We start from the raw sequence: 19,798 nt of genomic DNA on the forward strand, positions 1-19,798 counted from the left end.
TCCATCTTCTCCAAAGTTGACGCCAACGCCGATTCAAACAGATAGATAGATAGATAGATAGATAGATACTTTATTGATCCCCAGGGGAAATTCAAGGTCTCAGCAGCATACATACAACACAAACACATTCTTTAACAGCAGAAAGAGTAATTATAGTATATAATATAAAAACACAACAAAGCAGTAAGGACAGTAGAAGATAAAGAATATGCTAAATATACTAAAATACAAATTATACTAACACTTAATACAATATATAAAAATATACTAAAATACAAATTACAAAAATACAAATTATACTAACACTTAATCTAAATCAATTCTAAAAACAGTATCCACATAGTGGTGATTAATAAATCAAAGGTGCTTGCAATGACTGAGGCAGGGACTGAGCCTGTGATTCTCTGTGCATAATAAGGTATGGTAAGGTGCTCTGTGTGAATGAGTGTCATGGTGGTAGTGCAATGGTGATAGTGGTCATGGTGATAGTGCAAATGAGTAAGTCAACAGTGCAACAATGCAGAAATAAAGTAAAGTAAAGTCTATATATCTATATATTTAACTATTTAAGAAAATGTATAAGTGTGTCCACAGTTCGGCTGTGGCATGGAGGGGGGGGTTATGCATATGTGCTAATGTGCTAATATAGCATGCAAACAGTGAGGCATAAAGACAGTGGTACAAGTGGCAACCGCTCTTCGTTCGCCATAGCCACCTTCCTTGTTGTTCACCGTCGCAGGACTGTCGTTATCCTGTTAAGCCCGCCTTAAGACTCTCTAACAAAATAGAGCGCTGTGATTGGATGAGGTCCACGGCGTCAGCCAATAGAAATCCCTATGGTTTGATACTAGACATACAGGCTGAGCAAATTAATTTGCCGCCGCTAGGGTGCGTCTAGATTTCTAGGCTACGTGTACGTGTTTATGTGTGTGTGTGTGTGTGTGCGTGTGCATGCATGCGTACATATATCTACTGTGTGTGTATGTGTCATACGTATGATTACTGTGAATGTATGTGTGTGTGTGAATATCTGTTTATACACATGTGTGCATATGGAATTGGTTAACATGACCCCTGGAGGCAAACATATGCAAAAAATTGGTCATCCTAGGCCCTACGGTTCTCAAGATATTCACAGAAAACTCTGTTGGTGTATGGTCACTAAATGTACACATAAATTAATTTATTGTATGGCCCCCCCATGAACGAAACTACACAAAACTTGGCGTGCATTCAGAGAGTGTCATAATGATCCTACACTTTCGTGCAGTTTTGACCATTTTAGGTCACAGATAACTGCGATTACTTGCAACATACAAAAAAAAGGTGGTCTTCCTAAACCCTACAGTTCTCGAGATATTCACAGAAAACTGTGTCTGCCCTACCCTCCTTTCGGGGGGTCCAGTCCAGCGGGGGGGGGGCTACAGATCAAAACGAAGGTTCCATGCTATCCAAGCTTTATCAAGTTTTGTGTACCCCTGTCTTTCAGTGTCCCGGGAATCCTTGACGGAAATTTGGCAATGCGAAAAAGAAAAAAGAAAAAATCTGACTAAACCTATATGACCGCCGCTTCGCTGCGCGGCAGTCATAATAACAACTGGGGTATCAGTTGAAATTAAGAGAAGACAGCACCCTTCAGCTGTTAGGACTACAGCTACAAAACATAACTTACATATCTAATTTCCATGACAGCATCACATCAGGGTAGACCCCGAAGCCCCATTTCTTTTGAGAATAAACAGCATCACATCAGGACCATGTTGTTTCCATGACAGCATCACATCAGGGCCATGTTGTTTCCATGATGCCCTGCTAGCACCAGGAATTCAGGCCCCTGTTAATGCCAAGATCATACAACTAAGAATGAACTGGATGAATCGCAGAATGAACTGGATTGAACTGAATTGATCTGAACTGCATTGAATTGAACTGTATTTACTGGAAAATAACCAAACCAGATTGAATTGGATTGAACATGCTATTGCTATTAACACTTTTTCTTTCCAGTTTGCCATTTCCCAGTATTCCAATGATTGCCAAATCCATGTGAACTTCAACCAGTTCAGGAGCACAGGGCGGTGGGAATACCAGGTGAATAGCATCCAGCAGCTAACGGGAGGAACTAACACTGCCGGAGCGATCAACAAACTCTTGTGAGTCCAAAAGGCAGGGCTGCTGTGTCGGCTAAAACCCTGCTAATGAACTGCCTCTTCAGTGGAACTGTAATTGTGTTATTGCTAGGACTATTTGATTTATCTTTACTCAATCAAAACAACACAACTGATTATTGATATTACCTGAAATGCACAATTAAATAACATGATGCCATAAATAACAATGTCTTTAAAAATGGTGATATAAACCTAGCGTTTTGGAACCAAACTCTTCATATATATAATTATTATACTATTACAGTATATCCTATAGTCTTTTTAGAGGACCACACCTCATGAGATCTACAGTAACTGTGATTAATTTATTGTTCACTCTTTATTTACTACATTTGCGTTGATTCATTTACAGTAGCGTTATCCACTATAGTATAGCAGCGTTGAAGTGAGCGACTTAACTGCTTTAGCGTTATGCAGTATAGCAGCGTTGAAGTGAGTGACTTAACTGCTTTAGCATTATGCAGTATAGCAGCGTTGAAGTGAGCGACTTATGTAGTATAGTATAGCAGCGTTGAAGTGAGCGACTTAACTGCTTTATCATTATGCAGTATAGTATAGCAGCGTTGAAGTGAGCAACTTAACTGGTTTAGCATTATGCAGTATAGCAGTGTTGAAGTGAGCGACTTAACTGGTTTAGCGTTATGCAGTATAGTATAGCAGCGTTGAAGTGAGCAACTTAACTGGTTTAGCATAATGCAGAATAGCAGCGTTGAAGTGAGCGACTTAACTGGTTTAGCGTTATGCAGTATACCAGCGTTGAAGTAAGCGACTTAACTGGTTTAGCATTATGCAGTATATTATAGCAGCGTTGAAGTGAGACACTTAACTGGTTTAGCATTATGCAGTAGCCTATAGCAGTGTTGAAGTGAGCAACTTAACTGGATTAGATGGTCTATCCATAGACAGTAAAAGAAAGGGTCTACCTTGCAGTTGTTGATTTGGCTCAATCTTCCTTTCTTGGTGACACTAATAACAGAATCTAGTATCTCGTTTAGCTCTAGCGCCCCCTGTCTTCCTCATCCCTCATGTAGTCGAACCCAGTCTGAGAGTCTGTTTGTCTGGCTGTCTGCAGAAACAGTCTGTTTGTAGCCTCTGGAGGAGCACGGCCCAATGCCAACAAGATCCTCATCGTCATCACAGACGGGGAGTCCCAGGATGGCTATTATCTTCCCTCCGTGATAGCGCAGGCTGATGCTAAGAATATTATCCGATACGCCATAGGGGTAAGGCAGCAAATGTTTTACCAGAGAAATTGTTTACAGTAAGAGGTTGTTATATTATCAATGTTTTTGTTTCAATTAATTTCTCATTACAGTTGTCTTATTATAAACCTGTTACAAGAGGTGAGTTAAACACAGAATGTTGTGATTTCCAAAACATGTCAACTCTATATTTAACTGAGAATAGTGTGAAGACAACATATAAATTGTTTAAACACAGAAATTCCATTGTTTTTTTTTTTTGAATGTGTGTTCATGTTTAATTTGATGCCAGCAACATGTTTCAAAAAGGTTGGGACAAGAGCATGTTTACCACTGTTGCTAGGTTACGGGGACGCTGGCGAGACACGCCGCTCCGTCTGGCATCATGTTTTTGTTTGTATTTATGTAATGTTCATAATTTTATGTAATGTTCTGTTAATTTTTTGTATTTATTTTTCTAGTTAAATGTATTCACTCTTTATTTATGTTATTTTCGATCGTTTTTGTGTTATTCTTAGTCCTTTTTTCTGATTAACAAACTCGGCTGACACCATCAATGTCAGACACCAAACAGGACGAGGACCACAAAAGCGTCACGTTCAAAAGTTTATTTAAGGGTTGGGGGTTAAGGGGGTTTCAGGGGTTCCGGGGGGGGTACAGGAGTTCCAAGAGTCTGCGTGTGTGTGTTCCCCCAGTAGCCGAACAGCGATGGCAGGAGCTGGATGATCCGGGAAGTCCTGGGGGAAACACACACACAACAGCAATTGAAACGAAGCAGCAGTACAGTCAAGGACTAGGCGGTATTCGTAGAAGAGGGACGGAAGGCAGGTCAAGATTACCGGGGCTGGAGAACACAGAAGTAGTCGAGCGGGTCCGGGATCACAGGCAAAGAGTCAGAGGCGTTTTCAAAAACAGGCAGGTAACTGGTGCTGGTTGCAGACGATCTGACAAGTGTGGACTGAAAAGCAAGGCTTTATATAGAGGGCATGATGAGTGGTGAATGCAGTGCAGCTGGTAGGTAACGAGGGTGAGGCAGAGCAGAGCAGGAACAGGTGGAGGTCATCAGACTTCAATCAGCACGTGTTACCAGGCAGAGAGAGAGCTCATGACAGAACCCCCCCCCTAAGGGACGGCCCCAGAAGTCCCCAAGAGTGACACCACGTCGGGAGGGCGGAGGGGAGCCGGTGGAGGGCTAGAATTCCTCCGAGCGGTCCGAGTGAACATCCTCATCCTCGGAGGGAGCTGGAGGGTCGTGGACAGAAGACGGGACAGGTACCGAGACAGGGTCAGGGTCAGGCACATGACAGGAAGCCGGGCGGGCAGGACGGTTAGGGACCCCTCTGGGGCGGCCCCTACGGATTGCAGGTTGATCAGGATGCAGACGGTGGAAGTCGGCGATGAGTGTCCGGTCCACAATCCGACTGGCTGGCACCCAGGTTCTCTCCTCAGGTCCATAGCCCTCCCAGTCGACGAGATACTGGAGGCCCCTACCTCGCCGTCTGGACCGAAGCAGGCGTCGAACGGTGTACACCAGCCCACCGTCAACGAGGCGAGGAGGAGGAGGAGGAAGCGGCACGGGGACCAGCGGGCTTTCATGCGTCGGCTTGACTTTCGAAACATGGAAAGTAGGGTGCACCCTCATGGAGGTTGGCAACTGGAGCCGGACTGCGGTTGGGCTGATGACCCTCTGGATAGGGAACGGGCCGAGGAATCGAGGTGCCAGTTTACGCGATTCCACCCGCAGTGGGAGATCCTTGGCTGACAGCCACACCTTCTGGCCAACACGGTAGGCGGGTGCCGGCGATCTTCGGCGGTTAGCCCCAGTGGCATAGCTGACAGCTGACTTGAGTAGCGTGGCACGAGCTTGTGACCAGGTACGACGGCAACGGCGGGCATAGGCGAGGGCAGACGGGCAGGACACATCTCCTTCCTGGCTGGGGAACAGGGGGGGCTGGTAGCCATACACACACTGGAAAGGTGACATACCAGTGGCAGAGCAGGTGAGGGAGTTGTGAGCATACTCTATCCACATCAGTTGTTGTGCCCAAGCCTGGGGTTTGCGAGAAACCATGCACCGCAGCGCCTTCTCCAGCTCCTGGTTTGCCCGCTCGGATTGACCATTGGACTGGGGGTGGAACCCAGAGGTGAGACTCACTGTGGCCCCTAGAAGACGGCAGAACTCCTTCCAGAATGTAGAGGTAAATTGCGGGCCTCGGTCAGAGACAACATCCCTGGGCAGCCCGTGTAGACGGAAGACATGATCAAGAACAGCCTGGGCAGTCTCTCTGGCAGATGGCAGTTTAGGGAGGGGAATGAAGTGTGCCATCTTGCTAAACCGGTCAACCACAGTGAGAATGACAGTCATCCCACCTGATGGTGGGAGGCCAGTTACAAAGTCCAAGGAGACGTGGGACCAGGGTCGTGTGGGCACAGGCAAGGGCTGGAGTAAACCAGCGGGGGGCCGAGTGGAGGACTTGTTCTGATTGCAGGTGGGGCAGGCACGGACGAATTCTCGGACATCCCTTCTCAAAGAAGACCACCAGAAGCGCTGGGCAAGGAGATGGCAGGTGCGGGCGGAGCCCGGGTGGCAGGCAAGGCGGGAGTTGTGTCCCCACTGTATGACCCGGGACCTCAAATTATCTGGGACGAAGAGACGACCGTCTGGGCATGCACTGGGACTGGGATGGTCACGGAGGGCCTCTTGAATTTCCTCCTCGATATCCCAGGTCAGGGCAGCTACGACGCAGGGATCGGGCAGAATTGATGCAGGTTCCTGGGAAGGGGCGTCATCCTTATGAAACTGACGGGAGAGAGCGTCCGGCTTGGTGTTCCGAGAACCTGGGCGGTATGACAGGGTGAAGTTGAATCTGGTGAAAAACAAGGCCCAGCGGGACTGTCTGGGGTTAAGACGTTTGGCATTGCGGATGTATTCGAGGTTTTTGTGATCGGTCCAGACCAGGAACGGAACTGTGGACCCCTCCAGCCAGTGACGCCACTCCTCCAGGGCAAGCTTGACAGCCAACAGCTCACGGTTTCCAACATCATAATTGTGCTCTGCAGGTGAAAGCCGGCGAGAGAAAAATGCACAGGGGTGCAACTTGTTGTCCTCCTCTGCCCGTTGAGAGAGTATGGCCCCGACTCCCACGTCTGAGGCATCCACCTCGACAACGAACTGCCGGTCTGAATCCGGCATCTGGAGGATGGGGGCAGTGGTGAACCGGGCCTTGAGGGTATGAAAGGCTGTGTTGGCCTCTGGGGTCCAGAAAAAGGGGTGTTTGATGCTGGTCAGAGCTGTGAGGGGAGCGGCGACGGAGCTGTAGTTCCGGATGAATTTCCGGTAGAAATTGGCAAAACCGAGGAATTGCTGCAGCTTCTTCCTATTCCCCGGAACTGGCCAGGAGGTAACTGCCGAGACCTTTGCGGGGTCCATCTGGATATTGCCTTCAGCGACGATGTATCCCAGGAATGACACAGTCTGAGCATGGAACTCGCATTTCTCCGCCTTGACATAGAGAGAGTTCTCCAGGAGCCGTCGAAGAACCAGCTGGACATGACGGGTGTGTTCGGACAGAGTTCTGGAGAAAATTAAGATGTCGTCCAGGTACACGAAGACGAATTTATTCAGCATGTCCCGCAGCACATCATTCACCAGCGCCTGGAATACCGCTGGGGCGTTGGTGAGGCCAAATGGCATTACCAGGTACTCATAATGGCCGGTGTGGGTGTTGAATGCAGTCTTCCACTCGTCACCCTCCCTTACTCGCACTAGGTGGTAAGCATTTCTAAGGTCCAGTTTGGTGAAAATAGTGGATCCCTGGAGCAACTCAAAAGCAGAGGCGAGTAAAGGCAGAGGGTACCAGTTCTTCACTGTGACATCATTCAGACCTCGATAATCAATGCAGGGGCGAAGAGAACCATCTTTCTTTCCCACAAAGAAGAACCCGGCACCAGCAGGAGAGGAAGACGGGCGGATGAGTCCAGCTGCCAGGGAGTCCCTGATGTAATCCTCCATAGTTTTTCTTTCAGGAGGGGATAGTGAGTAGAGGTGACCTTTGGGTGGAGCAGTCCCAGGGAGGAGATCAATGGCACAGTCGTACGGACGGTGTGGGGGCAGAGATGTGGCTTTGGTCTTGTTGAACACCTCTCGGAGGCCATGGTAACATTCAGGGACATTAGAAATGTCGGGGGCAGTGCTGGGGGGTACTGAGCCGGGGGGCAGCGAGGCAGCACGCAAACAGGTCAGGTGGCAGGCATTTCCCCACTCTTTCACAGTTCCGGAGGCCCAATCGAGGTGAGGATTGTGGAGACGGAGCCAAGGGTAGCCCAGGATTAGGGGTTGGCCTGGAGAGCTGAGCAGGTGGAAGCGGATGGTCTCTCGGTGGTTTCCTGACACCATCATTGAGATGGGGGCTGTGATGCTGGTAACTGTGCCAATTACGTGACCGTCCAGGGCCCGGGCTGGAACAGGAGTGGACAAGCGATGGCTTTCCAAGCCCAGCTGACGAGCAAGTCCTGTGTCAATAATGTTTGCTTCTGCGCCAGAGTCCACCAGGGCTGCCAGGGTGTGGGTGGAATCAGACAGGTGAAGACAGACTTGGATGAGGGGTTTACGGCTGATGGAGGGCTGAATGTTCATTGAGCTCATCCGGATTCCTCCTACATCTGGTGAGCTCCGGCTTTTGCTGGACAGGTGGCGACTCGATGACCATCACCACCACAGTACAGGCACAAGTTGGAGGTGATGCGTCGCTGGCGCTCTGCAGGGGTTAGGGAGGTGCGGCCGATCTCCATCGGTTCAGACTGGTCCGGCTGGCTAGATGGTGTGGCAGGTGCGGACAGAAGGGCAGTTGGGACACTCCGTGTGCTGGTGGATGGACTCTGGCGCCCTCTCTCATGACGGCGGGCCTGGATCCTGCGGTCGATGCGGACAGCCAGAGCAATGGCTTCATCAAGAGTGGGGGGTTGATCATGGGAAACCAGCTCGTCCTTTATGTAGTCCGCCAGGCTGTGGAGGAAAGCATCCACCACTGCTTCCATGTTCCAGGAGCTCCGACTTGCCACAGTTCGAAAGTCAATGGAGTAATCCGCAACAGTCCTTCTGCCTTGGCGAATACTCATCAGGATCCGAGATGCCTCGGCTATTGTGGATTCCAAATCGAATACCTTGAGCATCTCCTCTGCGAATAGGTTGAAGGTTGCACATGCTGGGGTCTGGCGCTCGAACTCCGCCGTTCCCCAGAGTCGAGCTCGGCCCGTCAGGTGAGTGATCACGTAACCGACCCTCGCCCCTTCAGTGGCAAAAGTCCTGGGTTGCAGGATAAACTGGACACGGCAGCTCGTCAGGAACGCCCGTACCTGGGTTGGGTCGCCGCTGAGCCGCTCTGGATTGCCGATCCTGGGTTCTGGGGCTCCGGCAGCCACGGTAGCAGTGGACTGGGCAGGAGACTCGGGTGCTGGGCCGGTGAGCAGGCTGGCTGGGGCTGGGACGGTGGGAGCAGGCAGAGGAGAAAGGTTGGTGAGAAGTTGAATGATCATTGCAAGTTGTTGCTGTTGCTGCTGGAACTGCTGACGCTGGCTCAAGCCGGCTTGAAGTAGGGAGGCAATGTCAGCAGTGTTGCGGTTTACCTCTCTCTCTGTCTCTTCCAGGCGTTGCATGGCGGTGGGTGGTTCTGGTTCGTCGGTTTCCATGCTGGTTCGACCGTGCGCTGGGTCCATGTTTGGTCAGATCGTACTGTCAGACACCAAACAGGACGAGGACCACAAAAGCGTCACGTTCAAAAGTTTATTTAAGGGTTGGGGGTTAAGGGGGTTTCAGGGGTTCCGGGGGGGTACAGGAGTTCCAAGAGTCTGCGTGTGTGTGTTCCCCCAGTAGCCGAACAGCGATGGCAGGAGCTGGATGATCCGGGAAGTCCTGGGGGAAACACACACACAACAGCAATTGAAACGAAGCAGCAGTACAGTCAAGGACTAGGCGGTATTCGTAGAAGAGGGACGGAAGGCAGGTCAAGATTACCGGGGCTGGAGAACACAGAAGTAGTCGAGCGGGTCCGGGATCACAGGCAAAGAGTCAGAGGCGTTTTCAAAAACAGGCAGGTAACTGGTGCTGGTTGCAGACGATCTGACAAGTGTGGACTGAAAAGCAAGGCTTTATATAGAGGGCATGATGAGTGGTGAATGCAGTGCAGCTGGTAGGTAACGAGGGTGAGGCAGAGCAGAGCAGGAACAGGTGGAGGTCATCAGACTTCAATCAGCACGTGTTACCAGGCAGAGAGAGAGCTCATGACAATCAATGTCAAGTTAACGTTAACCAGCTTCCATTGGGCTGATGAGCGCCTTGGCTAGCTTGTCTTATGTCTCTGAAGTCCCTCATCAATCCGTGACGCTGCACATCCAATGTCTGGACGGAGGGATTGCTCAGCAAGGGTGCCTAACTTCAATCTGCAAGAGATCTGCAGCTGCCACGACCACCGAGCTGCGGCTGACATGCGAGCTGCCATGCTAGCATCTACCGGTGCCTGGAGTCTTGATTGAGTGCTAAGAAACTCTGATGACAGCGTCAACCATGAAACAACAAACAACAAACGGTCACTGTCTAGGACCACCGAGCTGATAATCAGCAGGGTCGCCCATCACAAATTCGGACTGTCTTGTCCTTCCAGTGCTCTCCAGACTGCCAGTGAATTCTCCGGGTTGGTCAGTTATAAAGATCTTTGTTGGTGTTGCATCGTGAAGACACAGCTGTGCGCAGTTTTCACGCGGGTCATCTTTGCCCTTGGACATTTTCAGCCGGTTGGAAATTGGACTAATTTTATTTTTAATTTTTATTTATTTTATTTATTAATTTGTTTGTTGTATGTCTTGTATGTCTTGGTGTCACGGGTACGCTGGCGACTACGCCGCTCCGTCCGGCATCTATTGTCTTTGTTAGTCTGTGTCAATGACAATGTCTTATATGTGGAGCGCTTTGGGTTGCACTCTGTGCATGTTAAATGCGCTATACAAATAAATCTGACTTGACCTGACTTGACACTGTACAGCTTCACATCTTTTAACAACAATCTCTAAACATGTGGGACCTGAGGTGACCAGTTGCTGTTATTTTGAGGATGAAGACCCTGGACCACTGAGCAAATTAAATCACATATCAGGCAAGATAGGGACATTTCAATTATATTACATTTAAGTTGAATCTAATTTAATCTAATCTAATCGAAATGCCCCATTCTAGCCTGATATGTGATCTCAGTTGCTGCGGTCCAGGGTCTTTTTTTTATTTTTTTGTTTCATGATACACCAAATGTGATAGGTTCAGACTGCAAACAGGTTCATTGGAACACCTAGACTTTTCTACTATGGAACACCTGGAATCTTCTCTGGAACACCTGGACTATTCTACTCTGGAACACCTAGACTCTTCTACTATGGAACACCTGGATTCTTCTCTGGAACACCTGGACTATTCTACTCTGGAACACCTAGTTTCTTCCACTATGGAACACCTAGTTTCTTCTACTATGGAACACCTAGACTCTTTTACTATGGAACACCTAGACCAGCGGTCCCCAACCACCGGGCCGCGGCCCGGTATCGGGCCGCAGGACATTCCTAACCGGGCCGTAGCCTACGACATGAGTTTAAAAAAAAAATGCATGCAAACTAAACTAAATTTAATTCGCAATAATGTCACGTTTTTACATGGCATAGGCCTATATGCAGTTGTTTGATTGCACGCATGTTTGCATTTTGCAAGGTCTATTTTCTTACGTCTGTCTGTCCCGCCTTCAACACTTTTACATATTGCCTTCAGTGCTGCGCAGCCTCAGGTCAGCTCACTTCACTTGATCAGTTCTTGGCGAACGGTAGTGTCACACGAAGTTAGCTAAACTGCTAGAATGAGCAACAAAAAACAAGCATCTTTAGCAGGTCACTGGCCAGAGTGCTTGAGTTGCGAGAGCAGAAAAAAAGTCACCGTTAGCTGCACATTTTAGTGATGAGGACTGGGTGTCAAAACTCGCTTACCTGTGTGACATATTCGGGTTGCTTAATGACCTCAACCTGTCACTCCAGGGGAGAATGACGACTGTCTTTAAACTGGCAGATAAAGTTGCTGCATTTAAAGCCAAGCTTGATTTGTAGGGACGACGAGTGGACCGGGGTGTATTTGATATGTTCCAAAAAGTAGTGGGGGTTTTGGGAGAGACTGAGGCAGGGCCCTTTCTCTCGCAGCTGGTGCACGATCACCTTGTTGCGCTCTCAAATGAGTTTGAGCGTTACTTCCCATCCTTCAAAGATTCACGGCAAACCAATGAGTGGGTCCGCAACCCATTTGTCAATATCCCGAATAGTCCTAACTTGTCAGCGCAGGAGGAAGAGCAGTTGATCGAAATTGCAAATGACGGTGGTCTTAAGAGTGTGTATAAGGAAACCTCTCTGGCGGGTTTTTGGATCATCCCGAGATACCCGTAAAAGCGCTGAAAACGTTTCCCACCACGTATCTATGCGAGGCCGGGTTTTCGGCAATGACTGCAACTAGACAAATTGCGCAATCGACTGGACATTTCAAACACACTGAGGGTGTCACTGTCTTCCATCACCCCCAGATGGAAGCTTCTTGTTGCAGGGAAACAAGCAGGGCTCCCACACTGATTATATTCGTAATGCACGTTTAGTTCCCATGTTTTGTTCCCATATTTTGTTAAGCATGTTCACACTTATAGATGTAGCTTCAAGTTGTTCAATATTCATAGTTCATATTGTTCAATTTTCACTTCTTCAAGTTCATGTTTTTCACAAGAGATCGTTACCTTCACTGTTCATACATAACTGGAGCTAGTTCTTTTCACTTTTCAAGTAATGCATGCACAACACATATGGAACATGGAACATGGAATAAAAGCCGACTTGACTTGAACCCCCAACCCCCCCCCCCGCCGGTCCGTGAAAAAAAAATAGGAATCAAACCGGTCCATGGTACATAAAAGGTTGGGGACCCCTGACCTAGACTCTTCTCCTCTACTATGGAACACCTAGACCCTTCTACTATGAAACACCTAGACCAAAGATCCTTGATTACTAGCAAGATAGAGCAACGTAATTCGTTACTATGGGAGCAAAACAGGACAGTTCCGGTCTGCATAAGTGGGAGTGTCACTAAATAAACTTTCTCTCTTAATAAGCAATAAGAACAGATAAACATAATTGTGTTCACAGTATTATTGTCTATAATCATGTATGATACCAATGAATCATTCTTGAGGACATGATATGAATAATTTAATTAGTCATGTGAACCGAGCTAGCTAGCTAGCTAACTCTCGCTTAAAATGCTATACAAGTGGATGGGAGTAGCTATGACAATACAGCTATGCGCTAACAAGTGACTAGTAGTTGAAGGACTTCGCTTAAATTTAATATACTGTTGCAAATTCACTTGAGTATAAACTATCCACTTTAACTAATGTCAGTAATGTTATTCAGCTAGTTGTCATTTCAAAGAAATTACACCTCTCCGTTTAAAATGTTACCTTAGCTAAGAGGCTAACTAGCATGCTAACAACCGGACAGTAACTGGCAGCAGCATGGTCTGATATTAAGTTATTTTATTACAAATCCGAACGCTAATGATCCCAAACACTTACAGATTATGACAAAATTCCCCCTTGCAATAATCGAACGCGGAAATTGTGGAACGTTTGCGCCTCTCACTCCGCTTTAACCCTCTCTGCCTAGACTCTTCTACTATGGAACACCTACTTCTACTATGGAACACTGTCGTGGAAAATTGACCACTTCCCGAACCTCCAAGCCAATTAGCACTCTGATGTCAAAGACCCGCAGGAGAACACCAAGACGAGAGATGTTGAAGAATGTTGATCCTTTATTCACCGTTTTGCAGTGAGAATACAATCCAAACAACGTCAGGACTGGACCGTCAGGCAATAGAGTGATGAGTTGCAGCTGCTACCCCGATGAGATCTGATCTGAATGTGCCTGAGCTCTTTCTTTTATGCTCTCAGGGGCCTGGGAGGCGTTCCTATCACCAGGAACGTCACCAGGCCCCTTTTAGCCAATCAGACCGTTTTTGGACTTGAGATATTGGTGGAAAACCCCTCTCATCTAAACATTAAAAAATGTGTGTTGCTAGGCAGAATACATGTAGCCAGGTCCTATGTGTAATCTGTTGCCAGGCAGAGTATGTGTTTGTTTGGTTCTATGTGTACTTTCACTTTTGGTTCTGTCTTCTTTTCTTGTAAACCCCTCCATATCTCCTAAACCCTGTCTGGTTTTACTTTCACTGCTATTCCCTCTGAGTTTCACTCTTAGTCTCTGAGATACCCTCGCCTCATTTTTTACAAACAAAGTGGCGGCAATCAGCAGTCAATTCTCTACATGCCCACTCAACGCATCTGACTCAGATACCACACTCCTACAACCTCTAGGGACTGCTGGAATATCTTTTTCAGTATTTACGCCTCTCTCCGAGAGTGAAGTATCTAGACTCCTTACATGCAGGCTTCTCATACCACTGCTATGCAGACGACACACAGCTCTATCTGTCCTTTCCACCTGATGACCCCTTGGTTTCAGCACGGATCTCGGATTGCCTCTCAGACATAGCTACATGGATGAAGGCACACCACCTCCAGCTGAACCTCTCAAAGACTGAACTGCTGGTCCTCCCAGCTAAACCTACCATACACCACGACATCAACATCAAATTTGACTCCCTGTCTGTTTCACCTACCAGGACTGCAAGAAATCTAGGAGTTGTTCTCGACAACCAACTAAACTTCTCAGATCATGTTGCCTCAGTCGCCCGTTCATGCCGTTTCGCACTCTACAACATACGGAAAATCAGGACTTACTTGACTCAAGATGCTACCCAACTTCTGGTTCAGGCAATAGTCATCTCACGACTCGACTACTGCAACGCCCTCCTGACAGGTCTCCCAGCCTGCGCAGTGAAACCACTTCAGATGATCCAAAACGCGGCGGCGCGCCTGGTCTACAACCAACCCAAAAGGGCACATGTTACCCCCGCTGCTCATCCAGCTACACTGGCTACCTATGGCGGCCCGCATGAAATTCAAGGCTCTAACACTTGCCTACAAAGTAGTCTCTAGTTCTGCTCCCACCTACTTGAATGCCCTCATACAGACATACGCTACCTCCAGACCGCTGCGCTCCTCAGACGAACGACGTCTAGCTCTACCACCAGTACACCCAGGCCAATCCAAACTTTTCTCATCTGTTGTTCCTCGTTGGTGGAACACACTGCCAGTTCCTACAAGGGCAGGGACATCCCTCTCCATTTTCAAAAAACTCCTGAAGACCCAGCTCTTTAGAGAACATCTCCTCTCATAGCAACACTTACAACAAGTCTTGCTGATCCTAGCACTCACCAGCTGTCTTAAACTGACACGTAACTGTTAAAAACAGCACTCACTGATGCCCTTATTTTTACTGTACTTTTTAAATTGTCCTAAAATTGTTGAGAATTGCTCTAAAACTTAAACTGTTTACCATGTTGTTAGTCGCTTTGGCTAAAAAAGTGTCAGCCAAATGTAATGTAATGTAATGTGTTGCTGGTATCAAATTTTATTTTATCTGTTATGTTTTCTATGGGGTTTTTTGCAAATAAATATAGCTTTATGTGATTTGCAGATCATCACATTCTGTTGTTATTTACATTTTACAGTGTCCCAGGTTTTGTGGAAACAGGGCTGTAGAATTAGGCATAGCAATGTGTAACAGATACACAGATACATTTTAATATACTGAGTGCTACTTAAAATATTAACAAAGGCAAGTACATCAACACATAGTTCTGTTGGTTTCTCTACGGCAGGTTGGAGATGCGTTCAGGCGTAGCAGCGCACGAGAAGAGCTCAACAAGATCGCAACATCCCCAGCGGAGCATGTGTTCAAAGTGGACAGCTTTGCAGCCCTGGACAGGATCAGTGGCACTTTGGAGAAGAACATTATTGCTATTGAGGGTACGGGCACAGACTCAGCATTTATGGATGCATTTGATATTAAAACATAATGCCACTTAGAACCACTTAAAACAGGGGTGGGCAACTAATTTCCCCAAGGGGCCACATGACAAACTGGGACTGTTGAGGAGGGCCAGACCCAAAATACCGAACTCAAGTCTGAACTCAATTCTGTTCAATTCTATTCTGTTCTTGTATAACATTAAGTAAATCATATGGTTTTGTTTACTAGTCGTGAGAACAGATGAAAATGTGAGGGAGACAAAGGAAAAACAGCAATATTTAATCTATGTCCAGGATTTAATCCTCATTCTCAAAAAATATTTTTTGACATTGACATTTTTTTCAGTTTTCAAAGACTGATATAAAAAAGTACTACAATATCTATATAATTAGGCTAGGTCATGAAAATGTGAAGGAGTCAGTACAACCGATAGGCCTGTGCCACCATTTCATCAACACTCAGCAATATTTCATCATTAAATCATTACCATCATTAAATTAACTCTATGCAGAATTAGACTACGAAAATGTGGAGCAGACAATAGTAGGCTGTCATTAGTTAATCAACATGCACAAAGAAAACTATTTTAAAAATGTAGGCTATGTTTTTGCTTTAACTTTATGCACATAACTGTGATTGGTCAACTCACTCTGTGTGTTGAGCCGGCTGCTTCAAGCAACCTGTGGGGAGTAGCATTATAGTAGTTCGCTAACATAAGCTTTGCAAATAAACTCAGACATATTTTGGTTACAATTACGGGGTTATCCGATTGTAAACTGTCTATCTGCCAGTAACGTTTTGAAATGAACACTTCGTATCGCCAACGAGCAGCAGTAGGAGTTCGTTCTAACAACCTTTGCGGTGGTGAGCGACGCAGACATAAGAGACACAAAACTTTGAAAGGTTTACGCCGACGTAAAGGCAACTGCATTGTGTCGACGCAGAAGCATAAATTCTATTCACCAGCACATCAGTGAGGGTGTTTACGTCGTATGCAACCACGCACAGATGTATGGGCGTACAAATAGCAGTCGCTTTCAAAATAAAAACAACGATATTGATTTGCATGCATTATCTCCATGCTAGGCTCTTGACTATTGTTCTGTCACAGACCTTACGCGGGCTGGTCAGGGAAAGCCCACGGGCCGGATGTTGCCCATGTATGACTTAAAACATGGTCATGCACCTAATGCTTAGTAAAAAGCCTTCATGACTGTATAAACATGCTGTATGTATGTTTATAATGACACACTCACAGTACAACAGCGCAATACTGCAGTACACATTCTCCTCATCTTCACTATTATCTCAACTGTAATGCTGGAATCCACTGTGGACATTAAGCATACGTATCTCTTGACTGTTCAAATAGAAGATCCTTTTTCACAGCTTGTGTTTACTTATGAGATTGCATCTGCAATGCCTGGTCTGATCATCTGATCCAGACCAACCTTAATTGACATCTAGGACCTAATCTGGACTCAGGAACCAGATCAGGCCCACTGCTGTCTGGGGAGGGGAAACTGAAATGACCTGTGGTGACATTTGTCTCTCCCTCTCTCCCTCACCCTCTCTCTCTCTCTTCATCTCTCTCTCTCCCTCTCTCTGTCTCTCTCTCTCTCCCTCTCTCTGTGTCCAGGCACACAGACCTCGGGTGAGGCCACCAAGATGGAGTTTGCCCAGAGCGGATTCAGCGCAGTGTACTCATCCTCACCTGCTGTACGCTCTCCTCTCTGCTCCCACATCACAGTCACGTCACACGTCACACGTCACGTCAGCAGGCCCGCACTCACGACAAGCTGATATTGCTTTGTGAAACAAAGCCGTTTCGGAAGGCCTCACACAACACTGACAGACACAAATGAAGCAACATGGTTTTGTCCTTGTTTTCTTTGTCCTTATTTTTCTGTGTTTACCTGTGTGTTCCAGAGTAACTACTTCCTCGGGACGGTAGGGGCGTACGGTTGGACAGGGGGATTTCAGCAGTTCTCTGCAGGCTTCCAAAACCCTAAGATGGTGAAGGTCGATTCAATGTCACCCGACAGTTACCTGGGTAAGAGACTCGCTCTGTGTTTACTTACAACAGTTGCGCCATCTAAAGCCCAGTGCGAGGCATCATTACAAACGTTGCCCCGGTAACAAATGTCCCCCAGCCTGTCCTTCAGAATCATATCCCTATCATAAGACACATCTAGATAGATAGATAGATAGATAGATAGATACTTTATTGATCCCCAGGGGAAATTCAAGGTCTCAGCAGCATACATACAACACAAACACATTCTTTAACAGCAGAAAGAGTAATTAAAGTATATAATATAAAAACACAACTAAGCAATAAGGACAGTAGAAGATAAAGAATATGCTAAATATACTAAAATACAAATTATACTAACTAACACTTAATACAATATATAAAAATATACTAAAATACAAATTACAAAAATACAAATTATACTAACACTTAATCTAAATCAATTCTAAAAACAGTATCCACATAGTGGTGATTAATCAATCAGAGACGCTTGCAATGACTGAGGCAGGGACTGAGCCTCACCATCCCTTTAAGAATCATATCCCTGTCATAAGACACATCTCACCATCCCTTTAAGAATCATATCCCTGTCATAAGACACATCTCACCATCCCTTTCACCCTTTTCTAGGACAAGGGGCTATTCTATCAGGATGGCTTGCGTGACTTCCAGCATGTGTGTTGCTTTGCAGGTTATTTTATTAGGATGGCTTGCGTGACTTCCAGCATGTGTGTTGCTTTGCAGGTTATTCTATTACAGTGTTTCTCAAAGTGTGGTCCGGGGACCACTGGTTGTCCGCAAGCTATACCAAGTGGTCCGCGGGCAGACGTGGTAAAATATAATATAGATGAGTTGTTTGCAATATTGAACCAACTTGTATGTAAATCCAAACAGTTCTGCAACACTGTGTAAGCTACGCCAGTTTAAATCATATGAGTCCTCTGACACAATAAGCAAGGTGCCAAGATAATAAGCAAGGTTGTTCAGTGAGTATGTCTATTGTGTAATATACTGTTGAAGTAGGTCTACTGTTTTTTATTTTTTAGCTAGGTGGTCCGTGAAGTTTCTATTTATTGGTTAAGTAGTCCTTGGTCTGGAAAAGTTTGAGAAACACTGTTCTATCAGGATGGCTTGCGTGACTTCCTGCATGTGTGTTGCTTTGCAGGTTATTCTATCAGGATGGCTTGCGTGACTTCCACCATGTGTGATGCTTTGCAGGTTATTCTATCAGGATGGCTTGCGTGACTTCCAGCATGTGTGTTGCTTTGCAGGTTATTCTCTGGACGTGGCCTACAGGGACTCCAGAAACTACATTATCCTGGGAGCACCACGATATGAACACAAGGGCCTGGTGATGGTCATCAACAGTGACATCAATGTCAAATATAGCCTGACACAGGTGCAACATCAGCATCACACACACACACACACACACACACACACACACAAACACACACACACAAAAACAACGCACACACACACACACACACACACACACACGAACACACACACACACACACACACACACACACAAACACACACACACGAACACACACACACACACACACACACACGAACACACACACACACACACACACACACACACGAACACACACACACACACACACACACACACAAACACACACACACGAACACACACACACACACACACGAACACACACACACACACACACACACACACGAACACACACACACACACACATTGTGATCCATTACAATCCATTACCACCCTCCCCTCCGTTGAATCAGGGAATGTAACACTAACATTTTTTCCCATAATTTATTTACTTGACGCTTTTTTCTCTACCCCGCCCCCCCCCCTCTCCATTACTCTGTTCTATCATATCTATGTGCTCCCTTTTTCTCTGTCCCTCTCTCTGCTTTTCCCATAGACCCGAGGGCAGATTGGTTCCTACTTTGGAGCCGAGGTGTGTGCGGTAGACATAGACGGAGATGGCATATCGGACCTGATTCTGGTCTCAGCTCCCATGGACACAGATGATGACTTTGAGGGCAAAGTCTTTGTCTACAAGTTCAAGAGTGAGGTATATATATCTATCTATCCATCTATCTATCTATCTATCTATCTATCTATCTATCTGTCTCTCTGTCTGTCTGTCTATCTCTCTGTCTATCTATCTGCTTCATTATCATCATTGTCATCTTCATCATAATCATCATTATCACGTGTGTGTGTGTGTGCATGAGTGGTTGTGTGCGTGCGTGCGTGCGTGTGTCTGCATGTGTGTGTGCGTGTGTGTGCATGTGTGTGCATGTGTGTGCATGCGTGCGTGCGTGTGTGCGTGCTTGTGTGGTTGTGTGCGTGCCTGCGTGCGTGCGTGTGTGTGTGTGTGCGTGTGCAGTACTTC

General features: G+C 46.6%; 1 protein-coding gene across 1 annotated transcript in view; it reads left to right on the forward strand.

Moving 5' to 3' along the window:
- The window catches only part of LOC121705521 (integrin alpha-M-like), a 51,503-nt gene that overhangs the window by 19,393 nt on the left and 12,312 nt on the right, over nt 1-19,798 (forward strand). Inside the window, exons 7-14 of the mRNA XM_042086532.1 lie at nt 2,008-2,153; nt 3,244-3,394; nt 15,222-15,369; nt 17,013-17,092; nt 17,303-17,426; nt 18,680-18,807; nt 19,322-19,474; nt 19,793-19,798. The exon at nt 19,793-19,798 is cut by the window's right edge and continues 207 nt beyond it. Coding sequence (XP_041942466.1) covers nt 2,008-2,153; nt 3,244-3,394; nt 15,222-15,369; nt 17,013-17,092; nt 17,303-17,426; nt 18,680-18,807; nt 19,322-19,474; nt 19,793-19,798 — 936 coding nt within the window. The remainder of the gene's footprint in view (nt 1-2,007; nt 2,154-3,243; nt 3,395-15,221; nt 15,370-17,012; nt 17,093-17,302; nt 17,427-18,679; nt 18,808-19,321; nt 19,475-19,792) is intronic.

Source organism: Alosa sapidissima, chromosome 3, assembly GCF_018492685.1.
Source record: "Alosa sapidissima isolate fAloSap1 chromosome 3, fAloSap1.pri, whole genome shotgun sequence".
Lineage (NCBI taxonomy): Eukaryota > Metazoa > Chordata > Actinopteri > Clupeiformes > Clupeidae > Alosa > Alosa sapidissima.